Below are 23,541 nucleotides of genomic sequence, written 5' to 3'. Positions count from 1 at the left end.
ATTTCGTTATCATGCATAAATGTACTGTATGATAAATGTTTATTCACTCAAAACCTTCATTTTACAGTCCCTACAGCCCTGTGAGGTAGGTTACATTGAAAATGATGATGATGAAAATGATGATGATGATGATTTATTTATACCCCGCCCATCTGGCTGGGTTTCCCCAGCCACTCTGGGCAGCTCCCAACAAAATATTAATAATAAAAGCGATAAAAGATCAAACATAAGAAACTTCCCTAAACAGGACTGCTTTCTAAAAGTCAGATAGTTGTTTATTTCCTTGACCTCTGGTAGGAGGGCATTCCACAGGGTGGGTGCCACTACCAAGGCCCTCTGCCTGGTTCCCTGTAACCTCACTTCTTGCAATCAGGGAACTGCCAGAAGGCCCTGGAGCTGGACCTCAGTGTCTGGGATGAATGATAGGGGTGGGGACGCTCTTCAGGTATACTGGGCCGAGGCCATTTACCTTGATTGGCCCAAGGTAAAGTTTGTGAGGGAGTGGGGATCTGTACCAGGGCCTCTCTCTCTCCAAACTGTGATACTTAAAACTCTGATAACTTTAAAAGAGGGTTAGACAAATACTGTACATGGAGGATAAAGTTACCACAGATGGAGGTGGTTTGCTTCTGAATACCAGTTGGTGGGAACCACAAATTGAAGAGCACTGTTGCACGCAGGTCTCACTTGAGAACAGGATGCTAGACTAGATGGGCCACTTGCCTGATCCAGCTGCAATGAAACGTGTCTCTCCTGTATTGGTCTCTACAGCCGCAGCAGGCACTACGATTCCCCAGCAGTTTGGTTGGAGCACTCTTCCATCATCTCCCAAGAGAGACGGATGCCAGCAACAATTATTCACTGTTCAAAAGGAAGTTCCTTTGGGGTGTTGCAGGGCATGCTCCCAGATAGATGTGTCTCAGACTGCAATCCTATGCTCGCCTTGGAGTAAGTCCCATTGAACTCAGTGGCCTTACATCTAAGACATGTATAGGATCTGATCTCCTTGGAGAAAGTGCATTTGGAATGGGTCAGCAGATCAGTGTCCTGTTGGAGTTAAGAATGACTTTGAAGTACAGTGGTACCTCGGGTTAAGTACTTAATTCATTCCGGAGGTCCGTTCTTAACCTGAAACTGTTCTTAACTTGAAGCACCACTTTAGCTAATGGGACCTCCCACTGCTGCCACGCCGCCAGAGCACGATTTCTGTTCTCATCCTGAAGCAAATTTCTTAACCTGAAGCACTATTTCTGGGTTAGCGGAGTCTGTAACCTGAAGCGTATGTAACCTGAAGCGTATGTAATCCGAGGTACCACTGTAGTTCGAAATTAACAGCTGTTGTCTTCAGAGAGATCTGGCGCTTTGTTTTAATAACAAATACTGGGTCTTGGAGAAAAGTTTCCTCAGAAAAAAACATTTCCAAAAAGAAAGAAAGAAAGAAAGAAAGAAAGAAAGAAAGAAAGAAAGAATTGCATATTGTAATTACTAACAGAAGATAATGTGTTTTACATATTTTTCTTCTTAGAAAAATATATGTAGATAAAAATATATGTAAGATCTATTGGCAACTTGGGAGTTTTTCTATATACATCCATCATAATATTACCATTTCTGCTTAGTCTATTTTCCATAAGCTGAGGAAAGGCTTTGATAAATGTTGCTACATTTGTTCTGATTTGCATATGAAATAAAATCATACTACACTATGTAAAAATCAAATATTTTAACTTTGCCTTTAGCTAATTTAAGTTGGTATGTCAATTTTACTGCTTTAGCTTGCTTGCTTACTCCGCCAAACCTTTATTAGGCACTACAAATATAGGCCATCATAAAACACCCATATATAACATTTTAAAATATATACAAATAAACAGCCATGTAAAAATACGTAAAAACAAGGATTTTCATGGGGGTTTCTTCCTGCTAAATACTGCCCTTCACCACTCTAAGAGATACTATTGATAAAAACTCAGCCACCCTTGCAGTTAGGTAAAGGTACCCCTGCCCGTATGGGCCAGTCATGTCCGACTCTAGGGTTGTGCGCCCATCTCACTTAAGAGGCCGGGAGCCAGTGCTGTCCGCAGACACTTCCGGGTCACGTGGCCAGCGTGACGAAGCTGCTCTGGCGAGCCAGCGCAGAACACAGAAACGCCGTTTACCTTCCCGCTATAAAGCGGTACCTATTTACTTGCACTTAGGGGTGCTTTCAAACTGCTAGGTGGGCAGGAGCTGGGACTGAACAATGGGAGCTCACCCCGTCACGGGGATTCAAACCGCTGACCATGCGATCGGCAAGCCCTAGGCGCTGAGGTTTTACCCACAGCGCCACCCGTGACCCTTGCAGTTACTTCCAGGTTAATGTCAGAATCTGATAGCTGGTTGTACAATGGACAGCAGAAAAGAATATGTTCTACTGTGTCCAGCACATTCAAAGAACATCCGCAATGTCTATCACTTCTGGGGATGTATAAATAACTGCCCTGGACAAAAGCTGAGGGAGAAACATAAAGGCATTGGACTGGAATTATTAATTTTGAAATTTAAGTGACCCTGTTATCTGTTATATTTAAGCCATAGAACTTGGGGGAGTCAATGTCCAAAGTTCTGCAGTCGTCGTCCCCCCCCAAAAAAAATTCAGTTATTACTCTACAAGAGTGTGGTGTAGTGGTTAAGAGCGGTAGTCTCGTAATCTGGGGAACCGAGTTCGCGTCTCCGCTCCTCCACATGCAGCTGCTGGGTGACCTTGGGCCAGTCACACTTCTCTGAAGTCTCTCAGGCCCACTCACCTCACAGAGTGTTTGTTGTGGGGGAGGAAGGGAAAGGAGAATGTTAGCCGCTTTGAGACTCCTTCAGGCAGTGATAAAGCGGGATATCAAATCCAAACTCTTCTACAAGCTGAGATATCACTTTCTCATTTTGTTCCTCCCAATTTGTTAAAAGAACTAATGCTGATATATATTGACAGTTTTATATGTAATGTCTTCCAGTTCTGCAAACATCATATTCCAGAACTGTGATACAATAGGACATAGCCACCACATGTGAACCTTTCCGATTACAGTTTCTCCAACATTTCATATTATTTGTATCTGTTATACTTACCAGACATGCTGGTGTAACATAGTAATGATGTAATAGTTGTGAAGAGTTGTTGCAACCTTTGACCACTGCATAACATTCCTATGAAATTGTGAAGGCAGAGACTTAAAATCTCACCCATTGCATGAACTGTACAAAAATTACAATATATTGGAGACATTGTATAATATTTTCTATTATTTTATTTATAGAAGCCATGATTTCAGGGATGGGGGGTGGGAATAGGAAGAAGAAAAGGAGTCACTATTTCTATCACTGCTACAGTTACAAAAGTACCTTTGGTTAGCATCATTTTGATTTAATGAGGTTATCCTTTTCTCTCTCTGTGAAATGAAGCCCACCTCACTCCGTCCCACCTGTTTTTTTTTTTTTTATAATAATTTTTATTAATTTTCCACACAAATAATAAAGAACAATATAAAACAGTATAACTTCAAGCTCATCGGTTCATGCCCTTTTTTCTTTGACTTCCCCATACCTCCCCAACCCTGCATCCTTATTTAATAATTCTTTAGCAACCCTTAGGTCCATTGTCTTAATTCCCTTTCTTCAAAAATTTCTTAAGTTTTTTATTTACTGCTGCAATTCTTTACTTCTTACCCCCTGACATCTTAACATTCCTCAATTTTACAATTATTTTTAAGATATATTTTGAATTTCTTCCAGTCCTCTTCCATTGTCTCTTTCCCCTGGTCCCGGATTCTGCCCGTCATCTCGGCCAGTCCCATAAAGTCGATCACCTTTGTTTGCCATTCTTCCAGAGTAGGTAGTTCTTGCGTCTTCCAATACTTTGCCAGTAGAATTCTTGCTGCTGTAGTGGCATACATAAAGAAAATCCTATCCTTCCTTGGCACCATTTGGCCCACCATGCCCAAGAGGAAAGCCTCTGGTTTCTTAGGAAAAGTCCACTTAAGGACCTTCTTAATTTCATTATAGATCATTTCCCAGAAAGCTTTAACCTTTGGGCAGGTCCACCAAAGGTGGTAGAAAGTGCCTTCAGTCTCATTACATTTCCAACACTTATTATTAGGCAAATGATATATTTTTGCAAGCTTGACTGGAGTCATGTACCATCGGTAGATCATTTTCATAATATTTTCTTTTAAGGCATTACATGCAGTAAATTTAATACCGGTGGTCCATAACTGTTCCCAGTCAGCAAACATAATATCATGACCGATATCTTGTGCCCATTTAATCATAGCTGATTTCACCATTTCATCCTGTGTATTCCATTTTAACAGCAAGTTATACATTTTTGATAAGTTCTTAGTATTGGGTTCCAACAATTCTGTTTCTAGTTTTGACTTCTCTTTCTGAAATCCTATTTTCCTGTCCTGTTTAAACGTCTCATTTATCTGATGGTAATGCAACCAGTCTCGAACCTTGGGCTTTAGTTTCTCATAACTCTGAAGTTTCACCCTTTCGCCATCGTATTCTAAAATCTCATGATATTTTGGCCATTTAGAATCCATATTAAGTTTTTTTACTTCCCTAGCTTCCATTGGTGACACCCACCTAGGGGTTTTACTTTCCAACAAATCTTTATATCTGGTCCAAACGTTATACAATGCTTTCCTTACAATATGGTTTTTAAAGCTTTTATACACCTTTGCCTTGTCGTACCATAAGTATGCATGCCAACCAAAACTATTGTCGTACCCTTCCAGATCCAAAATGTCAGTGTTCTCAAGAAGTAGCCAGTGTTTCAACCAGCAGAAAGCTGCTGATTCATAATAAAGTCTTAAGTCCGGCAGGGCAAACCCCCCTCTATCCTTTGCATCAGTTAAAATCTTAAATTTAATTCTGGGCTTTTTGCCCTGCCAGACAAATTTTGATATGTCTTTCTGCCACTTCTTGAAACAGTCCATCTTGTCCACAATCTGCAACGTCTGGAATAAGAACAGCATTCTAGGCAATACATTCATCTTAATAGTAGCAATTCGGCCTAACAAGGAAAGTTTCAACCTTGACCATATTTCCAGATCCTTTTTAACTTCTGACCAACATTTTTCATAATTATCCTTAAATAAGTTCACATTCTTGGATGTTAAGTTTACCCCCAGGTACGTCCCACCTGTTTTTTTGCCCATTTCTGTACCCCACAAAAATCTGTGTCAAGTCAGTAACGCCAGTTGAAAGTTTCTCTTTCAGCAACATTGAACGACATGTGCTGTGTATCCTCCTGTCCTCTAAGGGGACAAGCCATGTAGAACTACCATAAAAGAGAGAAGCAATATGTCTCTGAAATGCACAGAGACACACTGCCTGCAGCCAAAGGCAGAGAACTAGCCACACCCTTAAACCTTGCCCCCAAAGAACCTTCCTGTTACCGCTTGCTCAGCCCCACTTCCTGTTACAGTTCTCCAAAAATACCACATTCCTCTTCCCCAATAGCTTCCCAAAAACCCCACACCCCTCTTTCACTTACAGCTCACCAATCCACCACCACTGCAGTAGCGGCTGGTGAGGTGAGGTGAGGTGGGTAGGGCTCTGTTGCTCTCTGTGCTGGTCCCAAGGGTTAACCGTGCGGCGAGGTCCGAGTCCCGTCCGAGGTCGAGGGTGTGGTATGGAGGCTGTCCATCAAGGCTGAAGCTGGGTCCAAGGCAGGGAGTCGGGTGAGGTCAGGAACTCTGGCAGAAGAGCAGGACAGGGTGCAGGTAGGAACAGGCTAACAACAATGTTGCTCCCGCAACCTGGGACTGGCTGGCTTTTATCTGCCCTGAGGCATAGGGCGGCCCCGGTCCACAGGTGACTCACCTCTCCTGGCCTGGAGGCAAGCACTCCTCCTGCGGGAACTTAGTTCCCTCCGCCTCTCTGCCCTGAGCCTCTGCAGCTCAGGAGAGGCTGGAGGGTTACTGGACCCAGAGGCAACCTCAGCTTCCTCTGACGGGGCTGAGAGTGGAGCACCTGCAGGCAATGGGTCCTCCATCACCCCAGCACAGGTGAGGACCCTTCAGGCTCAAGCCCCAGCCCCAGCTCAGCTGGTTCTGGAGGCGGGGACTCCTGTGAAGGCTGGGATTCCTCAGGTTCAGCCTCTGAGTCTGAATCCCAGGCCATCACACTCTCCTGGCTTCCCAACATTGCAGGTCATTGCCACTTGCCAAGAACGGCAAGTGTCAGGCATGGGGAGTGTAGCATATAGCAGCAGAGCCAGTCTGATGCTCCTGCTGCCATGCACTGCATAGAGCTCCTTGCCCCTCACCCCTCTCCCTCTCAATGAGCAAGCCAGAAGAACAGCTGAGTTCCACCCGTGCCACTTTACTGGGCATTATTGCACAGCTTGTCCCCCCCCCAAATCCCTCAGCTTGCCTGGGCCACCACTTTTCTCCTGATCACCCTCTGACACTTAGGGGTTTGGAGAGAGGGAGACAGTTACATCATACTGTATTTCACAGAGCCATCTGTTGGCAGCTGCGTGAACTGCAGCGTGACGACATTCTTAGATGTTTATCATATGCGTAAGATACACACATATATTAAAACATCAAAGGGAAATGCCAAACCAAATAAACACTTGGAAGTTAGTCATAGTTTCTCAGCCTAACCAACCTTTCACAGGGTTGATTTGACGCTAAGATATGGAGAGGGGAGCCATGGATCAAGTTTTGAACTCAGTGCAAGAAGGACAAAAGAATGAATTATTATCATCATCTGCTTAAAACCAGAGGCCTGATTTTGTCTTGATTTTGTCGCAAAGTTTGTTTTACATCTCTTCCCATATATTCCAATAGAAAAAGTATAATGAGAACGATTGGAAGTTTTTCACAGAAAACTTTATTGGATAAGACATGATGTTGTATAAATATGTGGTTCTTTTAATTGTCTTTTTTCCTCTTTTTTGTTACTCTTAAACCTTTTTTCAACCTTTCTGAGGTGACGAATCCCTTTTTTTCTTCTTTTTTCTTTTTTGTGCTTAATTTTGTTATACTTACCTTTACTGTATGGTTGTATTTTAAATTAATGAAGATTTATATTTTTCCAAAAAAAAAACCAGAGGCCAAGATTTTAAGATTAATCAACTTGCAGAAGTTCGCGGAAGGAACATTATCTGTCCTCCCACCACCACCTGAAACCACCTGACACTTCTCTGGTGTGTTGGGGAGGCGGCCCTCTTAAATGATGTGCTGTTAACAGCTGCTGGGAGAAAGGGAACACATGTCCTCTGTTTGCACCAAGACCTTCTTCCCTCACGCTGCTAATTTAATTGGAAAGGTGCAAGGTCTGATGCACCAGCAATTGGTGGGTTAGCCGAGAGCATTACTGCCTGCCTCTGAAAATAGTTCACTAACAGATGTAACAGATTCTGTTACGGCAAATACCAGAAAGAGATATCCTTATGGCACCTAGGAAATGAACATGTTTATTGTAGTATATAAGGGATGTGGATGGCGCTGTGGGTTAAACCACAGAGCCTAGGACTTGCCAATCAGAAGGTCGGCGGTTCGAATCCCTGCGACGGGGTGAGCTCCCGTTGCTCGGTCCCTGCTCCTGCCAACCTAGCAGTTCGAAAGCACGTCAAAGTGCAAGTAGATAAATAGGTACTGCTCCGGCGGGAAGGTAAATGGCATTTCCGTGCGCTGCTCTGGTTCACCAGAAGTGGCTTAGTCATGCTGGCCACATGACCCAGAAGCTGGACGCCTGCTCCCTTGGCCAATAAAGCGAGATGAGCGCCGCAACCCCAGAGTCGGTCACAACTGGACCTAATGGTCAGGGGTCCCTTTACCTTTACTATTGTAGTATATGGGGTGTTCTGGTAGGCCATGTGGGGGATCCCCCCTAAAATTCACACGCCTTGTGTTTGATGCCCCTGATTTAAGAGTATCAAGCAAAAAGCAGTGTTCTGGGGGTGGGGAGAAACAAAAATCCCAAGGCTGTCTCTGAAGGTGTGCCTCTCAGGTCCAGCCACAGAAACTGTGCAAAGACGCCTGCCAGGAAATCCTACCCGTGACTAATATCTTTGTGTAGCTGTCAAATCTGCCTTTTCTAGGTCAGAAGGGGCCAAAATCATTTCCAGGTCTATTTTTCTCAAAAAGCCATTTCCCTTTAATCTGTCTTTTTCCAAATGGCAAGTTTAATGAGAACTTCAGGCATATATCTCAAGCGAAAATGTGTTGGCGGCTTTCCCCCCACCACCCCACCCCACCCCACCAACTTTCCTCCCCCCTTTTCCGTTTTTCTTCCTTTCTATTCCACCTTCCCCCTCCCCTCCCCCGCCACCCCGCTTTAAGCCTCAGTGTCTATGTATTCAATTCAAATGTATTTCAAATAAGCAACAAACCTGGACACTATTGAAACACTCTTGGAGTGCCGCTGAAATAATAGGTGTATTCGCCAAGGAAAGCAGCTTTTCTTTTCAAGTGACTGTATGCATTATTGCAGCTTCTCCTGATAATGGCTCATTTAACGGCAGGGCCAAGATGCAATCAATCTTTTCTCTCTCTCTCTCTCTCTCTCCCTCCCTCCCTCCCTTCTTGGTGAATTGCTGTGCTTGGTTGCAAGTAGCTAGCAAGCTTGGAGCTGCTAAAGTTCACCAGAGGTGGAGTGGCTGCTACTTCTTGACCTCTGTTCTCTCTCTCTCAGTGTGTGTGTGTGTGTGTGTGTGTGTGTGTGTGTGTGTGTGTTTTGTTTTTTTTCTAGAAGAAAAAAGAGGGCAGTTTGCAACAGAGAGAGATCCTGGGTTATGCTAAAGTGAGCAGTTTTCTCTTCCTCTGTAATTAGACCCTCCCTGAACTCTTTACAGTTGACTTAAGTTACTCAGCCTCTCCGCTGTGGCTGCCTGATTGGCTCCCCAAATCCATTGATGAAATACTGCATCTATTCCACCACCACCACCACCCCCCCCAAAAAATAAAGGGTGGGGACAGAGATTAGTAAAAGTTCACTTGATCACAATGAGACGGTTGATCATTAAAGGGCAATGCAAGCCATATGTAACAGAAATGTCTGAGGAGGCCGGCAGGCTTGCAGCTACAGAAGGGGACATCTTCCGATCTTAAGAAGGCTGGGCACAGTTTGCCCTGTATTTCAGGTCTTCTCTTTCTCCCTCGCTCTCTGTCAAATGCATGTGTTTAAATACACGAGAGGTCATGGATTTAAGCTCTAGGTAGCCAAGCACAGCCAGATTTACAAGTGTGTGTGCGTGAGAGAGAGAAATTCCAGAATGACCACCCTGTTAGGCTGCAATTGATTGTAATGGATGGCTTTGAAGTCACTTCAGCACCAGATTGGGAGATGGAATCGCCCCCCAACAGCCCAGCTCAGCCCTGTCCTGTATTTTGCCAGAACAAAGGTGGCAGCCCTAGCTGGGCAACATTAAAGGTAAAGGTAAAGGGACCCCTGACCATTAGGTCCAGTTGTGGCCAACTCTGGGGTTGCGGCGCTCATTTTACTGGCCGAGGGAGCCGGCATACAGCTTCCGGGTCATGTGGCCAGCATGACTAAGCTGCTTCTGGCGAACCAGAGCAGTGCACGGAAACACTGTTTACCTTCCTGCTGGAATGGTACCTATTTATCTACTTGCACTTTGACATGCTTTCAAACTGCTAGGTTGGCAGGAGCAGGGACCCGAGCAACGGGAGCCTCGAACCGCCGACCTTCTGATCAGCAAGTCCTAGGCTCCACCCGTGTCCCTCCAACATCATGCCCAATGAAATATGGAGTGGAAGATACACAGGAAATACACTAGCAAGACTTTAATAGAGCTTTTCTTCTGACCTGGGGGAGGATATGCAGGATCTGTGGCCTCAATGGCACCTGGCCCTGTAACTCAAGAATGGAGAGCCTGTGCAGTCCTCCAGATGCAGCTGAACTACAACTCTCATGATCCCTAGCTCTTGGGCCATACTGACACGGACTAGTGGGAGTTGAAGTCCAATCACCCTGAAGCCAGCGCTAGTTTTCTAGGGGGGAGGAGGCACTGGAACTCACCATGAATGGCAATGGTGCCTGTGACTTTAACACATGAGAGTGCTGGAGGTGAAATAGTTAAACAAGTTACTCAATCAGAACCCAGGGGGTGGAGTCAGAGGGACTATAAAACCAGCTCTGGGAGGGGCAAAGGGAGGTTGGTTGGAGTGGGAGTGAATTGGGATAGAGTCTGTGGTAGGTTGAGTTAGTGTAGCGAAATAAGCTGAGTCAGGAACAGTTAGGGGGTAGAAAGACAAGTAAATATCTGAGAGGTGGTTTAGTGAGTGAGAGCAGGCAGTGGAAGTTATAGGTCTGGTTAGGCACCCCATGATTGTAATTGACTGATACCGTTTATGAAACCACACACTTGTTAAACTGCAATAAATAAACAGAAGTTTATGTTCCAATTTAACCCTGACTGGACTCAGTATTGTACCAGGTAGGGCCTGGGTGGTGGCAGCGAGAAATGAAGTGGTGGCACATGGATCAATAGACGGTGAAACGTCCGGGGACCCTGTGTGAATGCCACAGTGCCCACCAGTGCCAGAACTATGTTCCAGCTGAAAAAAGCCCAACCTGAAGTGTTACAGGGAATAGCTTAAAATGTTGACCAAAAGAGGGGAAAGGAAGACGGGGCCACCTCAACCTGGGTTTACACAGAAGGGGAGATAAGGGTTTTCCCACCCCTCCCATGAGCATAGAAGCTGGCTGAGAATTACAGGCTGGCTGGATCTAAAATTGGCTGAAATCAACCACAAGATAGTGATCAGTTTGCAATCAGTGTAGAGTGCATTGCCTTACCTACCAGTAATGGACCAGTCTCTCTCTCTCCCCTAACCTGGAAGAAAAGGTGGATTATAACTATAATAAACACATTCTTGAGGTATGAACTGAGGGCACCTGAGGCTGCTATCGTAACTGAAACAACATGTTACGGGTTCCATCCTGGAAGGACGGTGAGAGATAAGTTTCCAAAATAAATAAGGAAAACATGCAAGTCATACCACTACAGCATCTATCCTAAAAGGGAGCTAAAGACAGGTCTGTAAAGTGGCTTAACATAAAGGGTCTAAAAAGGAGACTGGGCAAGCCGTCACAGTCAGTGTGCAGAGGCTGTTTTGCACATGATGCACAGCAGCAAAGCCCTGTTTGCCACTGGATGTACTACACTCATCAAAAAGGGGGTTGCTGAAGGCAACCCTGTCCGAGACAAGCCTCTGCAAACACAGGCTTCTCACATTCACCTGGCAACCTTCAGGAAAGTGCAGTTCTCACAAAAGGCAGGTGAAGGGATAAAACCTGCACAGGGGCTTGAGACTGCAAGGAGCAGGAGTCCTCACAAAAAATGAAATACACTTAAAACACACACACACCTTGCACACTGAAAACTAGCTGGGGGGGGGGAGGCTTGTAGCTTTGCTGTCTCCCTAACATGCTCCTTTTCTGGAGGATTAACACACACAATTGAGTTCCAATTTGAAACAACACAATCCAGAATCAAATTGACCATTTCATCTCCTGTTGGTGATTCCTGAATTCCAAGGCAGTGGACATGAGATGTAAGCAACAACAACAAAATGCTTGGAGAGGTTGAGAGATGGTAAGGTAAAGGTAAAAGGACCCCTGACCATTAGGTCCAGTCGTGGCTGACTCTGGGGTTGCAGTGCTCATCTCGCTTTACTGGCCGAGGGAGCCGGCCGAGGGTGGCCAGCATGACTCAGCCGCTTCTGGCGAACCAGAGCAGCGCATGGAAACGCCATTTACCTTCCCGCCGGAGCGGTACCTGTTTATCTACTTGCACTTTGACATGCTTTTGAACTGCTGGGTTGGCAGGAGCAGGGACTGAGCAACGGGAGCTCACTTCGTAGCAGGGCAGGGATTCGAACCACCGACCTTCTGATCAGCAACTTCTAGGCTCTGTGGTTAAACCCACAGCGCCACCCGCGTCCTCACTGAGAGTTGGTAGTGCCCTGTAAAAGGGTCCATGCAACACCCTCCTCCCCAAGAGGTCCAATCTGGATCGAAAAGCAAACTGGTCTACTTCCACATAGTGGTGCTGTTATAAGCTTTGCTGCTTCTGGTATCATATGTAGTCTACACACAGAGAGCTCTGTTTGGACTTTGTGTTTAAATCTCGACCCAAAATAAAAATGAATATTGGCACAGGACTTACAGCATATTCCTGTATAGGTATCGTGAAAATGCTTAACCCCTTGTATTCAAGGCTGCTTAATTCCAGGTAAGGAAGGACAGTATATATTTTTCCCCTTTATGGCTTTCCATTCCACAGAACTCCCCACCGCTGAAGGAACGGCTGCCGCCAGCTCGGAGCGCGCTTTTGTGGCGTCCCCATCCGTTTCCACTTTGGAGAGTTGAAAGCGCGGTTACTTGCGTGTTTCCTTGTTTGTTTCTCTCCCGCTCCCCCTGCAGAGAGCGTCTTCGGAAACTTGGCTGCCAGTCCAGGGGATTCGCTTTGAAACTCGTCGGCCGGTCTGCCTGCTCCCTCGTTAGCTTTCGGGAAGCGCCCACGAGCCTGCGCCTTCAGGGCAGAAGAAGTCCAGCAGGGAGGGACACACACACACCCCATCATACGGAGCAGAAGAGCCCCCAGACGCCGCAAGAGGGAGGGAGTCTGGAAGCGAAGACAAGGGCCTTGCCAAAGGAAAGAGGGCGAACGCCACAAGGCCAGTCTTCCAAGGCGCTAAGTGCGCGCCCGCCAAGCATGCGCTTTTACGCAAAATGCCCTCTGTTTGGAATCTCAGGGCAGGACTTTGGGCACAACAGAGGCATAGCTCAGTTGGTTAGAGTGTGGTGCTGATAACACCAAGGTTGCAGGTTTGATCCCCAAATGAGACAGCTGCATATCCCTGCATCTCAGGGAGTTGACGACATGATCCTCAAGGTCCCTTCCCTTCCAACTCTACGATTCTGTGATGAATTTCTATTCCTTCGTGAGTTTTTGCATTGCAGTCTAAAGGGAAGTTTGGGCTCAATCCCACACGTGAAATGTTCGCGCGACACATTTAAAGCACGTGGCTTCCCCCGAAAGAATTCTGGGAACTGTAGTTTCTTAAGAGTGCTGGGAATTGTAGCTCTGTGAGGTTCTCCGGATTCTTGGGGGCGGGGATGTGTTTTCAATGTCTGGAGCGTGTAAGCAGCGTCAGAGGAAAGAAACTCAGTTGATCTCTTGCCCTCAAACGTCCTTGGTTCCCCTTCCTCTATAGAGAGGAATCCGTTTCATCTGCGTGCATATGGGAGTTGCAGACACAAAGCCAGCTGCACCGGCAGCCTTAGCAGATTCTGCAAAGGACTGCAAGGTTTCTCTTGTCGGGAGGAGAGGTTCGACGTTTCCTTTCAACAGCTCCGAAATAGGCTACGCGGGGCCTCCGAAGCATCTGCGATTTGATCTGCCTTTGAGCGTGTGAACACAAGTACACGTGGGCTCTGTATCCCTCTAAAATGTACTTTCTACGTGTCTACTGCAAAGTAGTTTCCATTGAACTCTATGGAATTCACTCCCTGGTGACTGGTTCTAGGAGAATTAGGGTGGTAGCCAACGTGAGTCCTACTCAGAGTAGTCCTACTGAAAACAATGAGTACGATTAAGTTAGGCCCATCAGTTTCAAGTGGTCTATTTAGTTGGATACGATCCATAGTCATGTGTAGGAAAACTTTTACACTCTCTCTCTCTCTCTCTCTCTCTCTCTATATATATATATTCATTGGCGAATAAACCACGCCCACACCCCAGAAGAGTTAACGTTGAAGCCGCCTCCTGATTGGTTGTAAGTGAGAAGGCAGGCCGTGGTTGGTTGGGAACTGCACCATTCGCCCTGATAGGCCAGCTTCCCTCCTTTTATCAGATGGGAAACCGAGTTTCCTTCGTTCCCGTGTCTTCTCCCAAGCCCACCATTCTGTCTAAAGGGGCCTGGTACAGAAAGATTCTGGCGTTGCAGGGGTTAAGACGAGATTACCCTCGTACTCCCTCCATAGAAGGTTTTTAAGCAGAAGTTGGATGGCCCTCTGTCATATCTGCTTGAGATTCCTGCATTGCGGGGGGGGGTGGACTAGATGACTCTGGAGGTCCCTTCCATCTCCAAAATTCAGTGATTCTAAAACTCTGGTATCTTGCAAGATGAACAATCTGGAGAGGCAGATGATTTCCCCGCCCCTCATCGTCTCTTCCCCTGGTTCCTTCCTTGTAAGTTTTCTAAACAGCCTTCTGTTGTGCAAAGCTTGATGGATGGTGTCTCTCTCTCTCGCTCCCCCCGGCTCTGGGGTGGTTTCGGGAATATTACAAAGGGTGTAAGGCGGGGGAATTGGGCAGGGAGAGAGAGGGAGGGAGAGAGAGAGAGAAAGAAAGGGACTCCTGGCCGTATAAATCATGCACATTGTTTAAGGTACATTGATCAATCTAATGGCTTGTAATAGACTCCTAATTATCAGGAGGAAAACGCTTCTGCAAACGTCCCCACCGACGGCGCAACGCTTCGTGATCGGAGGTGAAATTCACCTTAAGAAGACGGCCGAGCTTAGGGAACACGGAGTTGAGAGCAAAAAATGGGCGAGGAAGGAAGATCTGGTGTCAGGAGACAAGGTCTTCCTCACTGCTGCAGCTCATTCCACTGAGTCCTGGGGCAAATGCCGCGATGGTCCCCTGGGGTGAGCTGAGATGCTCAGCAGGTAACCCCAAGCGACTACCCCCCCAGCCAGCATGAAGGGTGCGGGAAGAGAGCTCCCTAACTCTCATCTCAACCTTCTGGGCCGTTTAATTTAAGCAAAGACCAGGACAAAAAGCTGAAATAGCGCAGCAAAACCGAGGGTAATCACAGCCCCCAAAAGTGGATCTTGGGGTCTCTATCTCTCTCGGGTTTTGAGTCCTCCGTGGAGGGCAATCTGAGAGTAAGCGGAAGGGCCAATGTCACTCCTGGAACTGGTGCGAAGCAGACGCCTCTAACCACTTCGCCACACGGCATCACCTCGCCGCCGAGGCTGGAGCAGGAACGCCAAAGGTTCGCCTCCGTTCCTCTGCCAAGGAAGGCCCAGAGGATCGGGCCCTTTGCATGCTTACTTGGGAGTAAGCCTCCTTGAAACCGCCGGAGCTCCCTTCGAAGCAACCATGTGCCCAGGGTTCAAACTCTTAACAGCGCAATCCTAGCTACGTCTACTTGGAAGTAAGTCCTAAGGACATTCGGTGAGGTCAGTGGGGTTCAGGTTGCAGCCTGGATCACCTTTAGGCATGCCCTAAACTCAGGTTTGTTTTGGGAAACCACTGGGTGGATTATCGATTTGAATACTGGGTTTTGTTCATTTCTCCTGTAGGGATGCAGATTGGCTTCCTCACGCTTCAGGGTTGGAAAGGACTGATTCTTCCCCACCCCTTCAGAGAAGGCGAATAATCCCAGGCCCTGTTGTGACCATTCCCCCTGCGCGTGGCCCGAGGCTCCACATCTGCCTTCTTCACCTACAAAATGTGGCCCGGAATTATTACATTCTACCCACGCGCGCACTGTTCCTCCAAGGAGCTCGTGGCAGCCTTTTAATCCCCACTTAAAAAAATGTCCTCCCAAGAACCTTGCGAGGTAGGCTAGGCTGGGAGGGAAGGATGGAGGAAATGCAAGCGTGTGTGGCCTTGGTCCCAAGATCAGTTAGTGAGCAGCCGGATTCGAACACGTGGCCTCTGGAAGCCCGGCGCGCAGTTCTGGAGACTGCATAGGTGGGCGGGCGTGTGTCGCAGGTAGTGGTGGGTCTGGATCCGCTTCCGGCCTGTGCTACTGAAGAATGGATTAAACCTCGCCGTCGGCACCCTGAAGCCAGCAAGTCGGTTAGACTCCCCAAAGGGCTACTAATATAGTCTTAATTATCTGCTTCTGCTACTTGGCCGCGAGTGTGGAAACAGAAGCAGCCACGACGGGCTTCTTCCTACCCTGTTCGGAGGCGATCCGGAGTGACTCCGGAGCGAGCGACTCCGAGACCCGAGGTCCTCCTCCAGCGTTTGCTGCTCGCCTTGGCGCAGAGGGAGCAGTCGGTCAAGCGCCTGGAGATCGCGACCCTGCCGCCTTTGCTCCCGGGGCCCACGCCGGGCAGGTGGCGCTGCAGCCTCGACGGCGCATCTTTATTTTTCTTCTTTTCCTTCGCCAGCGGGGTTTAAACAACCCCTTTCAGGCGATGGTCCCTTCGACGTCCTTCTCCTGGCGCTGTAAACAAGCCTAAAGACGTTTTGTTGAATAATCCCCCGTAATTGTAGTAATTAAAATCATCATCCAGTCACCTTCCTTTGACACAACAGTGTCTTCCCTTTTAATTGTTCACGTGCCTTCTGCGGAAGAGGGGAGAGGAGGAGGAGGAGGAGGAGAGACAGACAGAAAGAAAGAGAAAGAGGGGGGCGTCGGGGGCCACCCCATCCCAATCCACACAAGCTGAGATGGAGAAAAGGAAGAGCTCGTGGGTGGGTAGGGCGGCCTTCGAGGGGGCGCACATTTGGAGAGGCACTTCAGAGAGAGAACGGATCCGTCCGCTTTCCCCTCCGGAGTCGTCCGAGCGGCGCCTCCTAACTGCTGCTGCCGCTTCCCACACCAGGCAGAGATGAAAGCCCCGTCCATCAAATGCTCCCGCATTAGAGGGGCTTTATTTGCAGGGGTGGCAAGGGAAATGAGGGAGGGGGGCTGCGTTAACAAATAGAAAATGAAAGCTCAGGCCGGTGGGGGGGGTGTTGGGGAGTCCCATGATTTCCTCTTTAATTTCCAGGATCCGTTTGATCCCCGGATTGCTGCTTCTTCCTGCCCCCCCCTCCCCGCCCCGTCTGGTCCTTGTTCTTTTGAGTAAGCAAAAAAAATAGCCACGCGTCCTTCGCCTCTTCCAAACAACAAGCCCAGCGAAAGGGATTAGGCTGCCAAGGACTCTGTGCTGGGTGAACCTGGTCCTCACTGCCCTCTTCCCCCCCCCCCAACAACCCCACTCATGCAAGCTCCCTCCCCACTTTTTTTTTGTATCAAGATTAAGAGAAGCCTTTTCTTAATCGAAGTTCCTAATTCGTCCCCCCTCGGAGCGTCTCTGGTAAAATGTGGTTCTGTATCATGTAAATGAAAGGGGTAATTAAGGCAGGGAGAGGAGGGGGGAGCGTTGTTGCTTTTGGATAGGGGGGAGGAGGAGAGAGAGAGGAGGGAGGAGGATGCAATTATTTGAACAAATGTTTTGGGGCAGGCTGTGTTTTCCCCTTCTGAAAAAGAAGTACCCCTGCAGTCCCTTGCGCGCAGACCAGGACGCACCCAGCAGTCGGGCAAACTCGGTCTCTGGTATATTTGACAGCAATTGCTCTTCAGTCGATGGATTTAGAATTGCTTAAAAAGAAAGAAAGAAAAGGCCCGTCGGTGCAAAAGCGCCATTTAATCGGAAGGCTCTGGAGTGTGAACCCGCGAAGCCTTCCCCCCCTCTTCCAAATCATCTCTAATGAACCAATTGTTTGGCGCTTCTACCTCCCGAAGATTTGCAACTTTCGGAGTTGGTGCGGATCAAAGGGGCCCGTGGAAATGCGGGGAACCTCTGGGAAACTGGGTTTGCTGGAAGGAAGGAGGGCTGTTGCCTTTAATTAGCCCATTCTTCTTTATTAGTATTCATATTGAGATTTAAAGGGGGGAAGGAGGGGAGAGAGGAGAGGGAGAGATGCATGTTGATTTAAGCCCCCGTGTATTTACCATGTAAATATATTCCGAGACAAAAAAAACGTCACGGATCAATTGTAAAGGACCCGGATACATAATTTTAAAAAATCAGTTTCAGTTTATATGAGGTTCTCACCCCACTTTCGCTTCTTAGTCGGATTTGTTTATGCAGAATCGACATTTAATAGTGCTAATTGCACTCCAGTTAAATTGCCCTGATTGCAGAAAGGGAAGCAATTTTCGTGCTCTCTGTCTGGGTTTGGAAGAAATTGTTTTATATTCACCTCTTTATAAAGAAGTAGAGATAAGGCACCGAGCCTCTGCACAAATTGCACTTATGGGCTGACTGGCAGCATTCAGGCGCTATAATAGAGCATTATTTGGCCGTTTTGAATAATGTAAAGCGGTTGCTGAAAGCCATTCTCCTGAAAATTGCTTTAACTTTTAAAAGGGTGATGATTCACTCCAAACCAGGGCCCTTTGTTACATTGTCATTATCCCCCCCAAATGTTTTAAGTCAGCTCAACACTTCGGCATAACACGCTGATCTTTGTTTAAAAACTAGGGTTTTTGGAGTATGAAGAAATCTGACAGAAAACGCTTGACCCCCTCTCAAGATTTGGGAGCAGGGATTTCTCCGGCTCCTCCAAGCGCTGAGTTGATTCCCTTCTTTTCAGGCGCGCACCGTCGTCGTCCTTCCCAGCCAAAATCCCACTTTACTTTTATTTACTTGCAAAGACGCGGTGGATTAAAGACGCGCAGCAGGAGGAGACGACGCCCCTGCGCGTTGCAAAACAGGACCCGGGGAGCAATCAGCTTGGAGGATATGCGCGGGCTGCGCGTTTTGCTTGTTTAGGAGGCGCTGGGTGGGGGAATCTCTTGTGGGTGCCCACAGACGTCATCTTAAAACGAGTGATTAAAACAAAAGAAAACACCCATCCACACCCCTGCTCTGTGAATTGGCATCAATGGGGGGGGTTTGAGGGAAGAGAGGGAGAATTATTATATTTATCCTTTCGTCAGCCTTATCCTTAAAGAGAGGGTGGGAGAAAGACTCTCCCTTTCTCCTCCCCGAACTGCCCCCTGGCTAGCCAGAAACGCCTCGCCGCCACTTAGCAATCCACCTCTATTAGCAAATGCAACGGCGGCTTTTTTTCTATAAATAAACAGGGGAGCTCACCTCCCTCCCTCCCTCCAGATACGGGTGCAGGAGGCTGTGTCACCTGTTGGATGAAGGATTCTGGCTACGTGGCCCTCTGGGGCTCCCCCCCCTACCCCACCCCCTGCTACAGCTTTGCTGGGAGGCTGGATTTCCACCCCAAGTGCACACACACACGCACAATCGTTTTTCCATAGCTGCCCACCTCTAGCGCTTAAACGCTCCTCTTTGGCAGTCTTGGGATAAGCTTCCCTGGCGCACCTTTTTGCTGTACGGGCACCCCCAATGCCTCTGCACTGGGGGCAGCAATCGTGGGCACAGATTCCCCCCCCCCATTCCACAATTCTAGACTTTTGTTGACTCCTTTGCCCCACTCCAGCCGAAGCAAAACAGCACTGGCTGTAAAGCATCATCATCATCATCATATGATAATAATGGAGCTCCACTGAAGCCAGCTTGTTGATTGCTTTGAAAGTGTATCGGGACACAAAACGGGGTTCTTCTTTTAATGCATACTTTTGTGTGTGTGTGTGTTGTTTCTCTTTTCTTCTTTAAATGGTGACAGAAGGAAAGCTCTGTGTGTGTGTGTGTGTGTGTGTGTGGCGAGAGAGGGGGGGAGAAGGGAATCGTGATTCCCCCCTCCTTGCCTTTGAACCACGTGTATTCTGCATCTGCGAACTGACGAGGTTCGGAGGTAGCAGATGTTGGCAGAAATGGAGATTTAAGCAGGAGGAAGAAACCTAAGTTTTTTTACCTCTCTGCGCCTCCCCCCCCCTCCCCGTCCCTCCAAACCGCAGCGAGGATTAGACGGGCAGACAAAAAAAACAACAACGATGGGATAATCACAGCGTTGGAGAACATCTGGAGGGTTTGGAGACGTGTGCGCTCGTGTGCTTTCTTTAAAAAAAAGTTGATCTTTCGCCCGGCCGCGGGAAAAAGGGTGAGTTTGACGCAATTTCTTGAAGGTCCTCCGTCATCCTTCGCAATGGCCTCCCAAAAGCGGCTGGTTGACGAAGTTCCCCGTATTTGTCACATGCAGGGAACGGATAGAAAAGTCTCTGTAACTTCTCGGTACGTGTGGAAGGGAGGGGGCGAGAATCTGTCCATGAATGCTTCTTACTTACACACACACGCACAGACGCAGGAATTCGTGGGGACTAGAAAAAGGTCCAGCGCAGACTCTGCAAACTTGGTCTTGTCTTTCTTTATCCACTCCTTTAAAGGGGGACATTCTTGCACTTCTCTGGCAGAGGAGCGCTAGGAAACCACCCAGATGTCTGTGAACTAGGATAATAAAATACTTCCCCTCCCCGATGTTATATAATCCAAAGACTGCATTTTTAAAATATTTAAATCTTTTATTCCAAACGAATCTAGCAAACGTATAAAAGCATTGCCAATGACTGAGGGTTGTGCGGTGTGTTGGTGTTTTTTTTTTTTAAAAAAAATGTGAACAGGCTTTTTTAATCGTTTAATGTTCTGCAAACGCTTTTCTTGGAACCCGTACGATGCTAGACATCCCTGCGCCCTGCAGAGACCAGGGTGACAGTGGAGGCCTGTAGGGGTAAAAAGTCTGCCTCTTTATGTGGCACGGCGTGACACACCTAGTTCGGTTTAATGAACGAGGGGAATTAATGAGCTGTGTAATGTTCGGGATAGGAGGGGGGGGATCGAAAAGCGACGGGGGGAGGTTTGAATTGGAAAGAAAAAAAGCAGTTTGCATTCTCCCATTCTTCGCTGCCCCTTACGCCCCTAACCCGAAATGGGAGAGGAAGTGTCATCATGTTCTCTTCTGTCACAACCTTGACGATGTTTAAACCTAGGCTTTATTTATTTTTATTTTTATTTTTTTTTAAAAAAAAAAGTTAATTGCGATATAATGCTTTTAAAAGACCCCCAAAGCCCGCTGGTGCGATTTCTTAAACGCGCCCCCCCCCCATGCCTTGAGCCCGCCCGCACCTTCTGCCTTTGACTGGCACGCGCCCAGAGCCCTGGCTCTTACATCTCCAAGTTTCCTGATTGGCTGCGGAGCAACTCCTGCTCGCTCTTTCTCCACCCTCATTGGGCGAGAGTCTCAGCCAGCGGTACTTCAAAGCAGGCGCTCCCCACACTTAGGCTGAGTTTAGCCGTCCAGAGACAGGAGTGTACTTAGCGCAAGTGGGGGAAATACAGCGGGGAGCGCCGAGGACGCTCGCGCCAGGCAGAGCCCCCTTCGGATCCCGCCGCCCAGCCGGGAGACTTGGCTATGGCTACGTCTATACTTGGGGTAAGTCGGGAGGCGCTTCCGGGCTTGAGGACCTCGGCTTTCGTTGTCTTCTTTTTTTTTATGGGCGAACCTTAAAACTGTTGCTGTCGCCGCAGCGAGCAGTTTGTGGTTGCACGTCGGGAGAAAGGGGGTAGAAGCGTAAAGGTAAAATAAAGCTTGCTTACTTTCGATTCCAGTTGCTGTAAAGAAGCAGCTCGTTTTTGCTCGCCGATCTGATTTGCAGCCCTGCCATGTTTTCCTAAAATTTCTGCGCGAAGCCCCCACGTAGGCTGCTCAGGTTTTCCCGGTTCGTAACCCATATCCCGCTGGAGGTTTCTCTGCAGCGTAGTTTTAGACCTTTTGGAGAGCGCATAGTTTTTGCTCTCGGGATCTTTGCCATTAAGGCCGATTTGTTTGCCCCACCACCGCCACAAAGGGGGGGCGGGGGGAGATGAGAAAAATGCCTCGACTTCATCTTTTTTTGAAAGAAAAAAAAAGCAGACGCGCGATTTATTTCCGTTCTTTCTTTCTTTTTTTAAGCGTGGTTTTCTTTCTGCTTCTGTCGTGGCTGCTCCCTAAACCCTTGTCATTTAAAAACATCGACTCCCACCCTTTCCTGCTGCTGGATGGCGGTGAAAAGCACGTCCAAATAATAAGATCGGCAACAATAATAAACCCAGCTAGGCGGGATGCGATGGCCCGGGAGTCTGATTGGTTTCGTTTTGTTTTAAAGGTCGAGTAAATTGCGCGGAACTTTTCGCCAGGACGCCGTTGCCGTGGCTTTCGGGGCCTGTTGCGCGCGCCTTTCCCCGGGGCTTGGGCGCGAGAGGCTGACGGGCTGGTTTTTGTGTCTCCCTCCCCTCCACAGGAAGAGCCACGCTTCGGGACCACGCCTTTGGCCATGCTGGCCGCCACCTGCAACAAGATCGGCAACACCAGCCCGCTGACCACCTTGCCGGAGTCGAGCGCTTTCGCCAAGGGCAGCTTCCACCCGTGGAAGCGCTCCACCTCCAGCTGCAACCTGGGCTCCAGCCTGTCCGGCTTCACGGTGGCCACGAGCCGCGGCTCGAGCGGGCTGGCCAGCGGCAGCGGCACGGCCAACAGCGCCTTCTGCCTGGCCTCCACGTCGCCCACCTCGTCGGCCTTCAGCAGCGACTACAGCGGCCTCTTCTCCAACTCGGCGGCGGCCGCGGCGGCCGCGGCGGGAGTTTCCCCTCAGGAGGCCGGCGGGCAGTCGGCGTTCATCTCCAAAGTGCACAGCTCGGCGGCCGACAGCCTGTACCCCCGCGTGGGCATGGCGCACCCTTACGAGTCGTGGTACAAGTCCGGCTTCCACTCGACGCTGGCGGCGGGCGAGGTGGCCAACGGCGCGGCGTCGTCGTGGTGGGACGTGCACACCAACCCGGGCTCGTGGCTGGAGGTGCAGAACCCGGCCGGCGGCCTGCAGAGCCCGCTGCACTCGGGCGCCCCCCAGGCCTCCCTGCACTCGCAGCTGGGCACCTACAACCCGGCCGACTTCAGCTCCCTCACGCACTCGGCCTTCAGCTCCACGGGCCTGGGCTCGACGGCGGCGTCGCACCTGCTCTCCACTAGCCAGCACCTGCTCACGCAGGAGGGCTTCAAGCCCGTGCTCCCCTCGTACACGGACTCCAGCGCCGCGGTGGCGGCCGCCAGCGCCATGATTTCCGGCGCCGCGGCGGCCGCGGCAGCTGGGGGAGGCTCGGCGCGCTCCGCCCGGCGCTACTCGGGCAGGGCCACCTGCGACTGCCCCAACTGCCAGGAGGCCGAGCGTCTGGGGCCGGCGGGGGCGAGCCTGAGGCGCAAGGGGCTGCACAGCTGCCACATCCCCGGCTGCGGGAAGGTGTACGGCAAGACGTCGCACCTCAAGGCGCACCTGCGCTGGCACACGGGCGAGCGGCCCTTCGTCTGCAACTGGCTCTTCTGCGGCAAGCGCTTCACGCGCTCCGACGAGCTGCAGAGGCACCTGCGGACTCACACGGGCGAGAAGCGCTTCGCCTGCCCGGTCTGCAACAAGCGCTTCATGCGCAGCGACCACCTCAGCAAACACATTAAGACGCACAACGGCGGAGGAGGGGGCAAAAAGGGCAGCGACAGCGACACGGACGCCAGCAACCTGGAGACGCCGCGCTCCGAGTCGCCCGACCTCATCCTGCACGAGGCGCGGGGCAAGGACTCCACAGCGGGGCCCAACGACTCGTAGTAGGGGCTGGGGAAGGGCGGCGGCGGCGGCGGGAGAAGTTTTGGCGGGACAGGTTTTGGCGGGAGAAGTTTTGGCGGGACACGGACGCGCCGAGGAAGAGGCCGGAGGAGAGCGCGCGCGCGAGGAGAGGAAGCGGCGAGCGCGGGAAGGGAGGGGAGGGGGACGCCAAAGGCAAACCCCACAAACAGCAGCAGCAGCAGCAGCACCGCCACTTTGGCTCCACTTTTCCAGGAGCTTTCGAAAGGGG

At 49.3% G+C, this 23,541-nt stretch overlaps 1 protein-coding gene across 1 annotated transcript; it reads left to right on the top strand.

The window, feature by feature from the left end:
* The first annotated feature begins 20,864 nt into the window (after positions 1-20,864).
* On the top strand, positions 20,865-23,541 carry SP9 (Sp9 transcription factor). The gene is made up of 2 exons (XM_079991164.1): positions 20,865-21,094; positions 21,942-23,541. Exons 1-2 carry the CDS (start codon positions 21,074-21,076, stop codon positions 23,292-23,294), a joined length of 1,374 nt encoding a protein of 457 aa, XP_079847290.1. The 5' UTR covers positions 20,865-21,073; the 3' UTR covers positions 23,295-23,541.

This window comes from Podarcis cretensis (genome assembly GCF_951804945.1).
Source record: "Podarcis cretensis genome assembly, chromosome: 1".
Lineage (NCBI taxonomy): Eukaryota > Metazoa > Chordata > Lepidosauria > Squamata > Lacertidae > Podarcis > Podarcis cretensis.
Note: the sequence above shows the minus strand (reverse complement) of the source record. Positions and strands in the feature narration are given on the sequence as shown.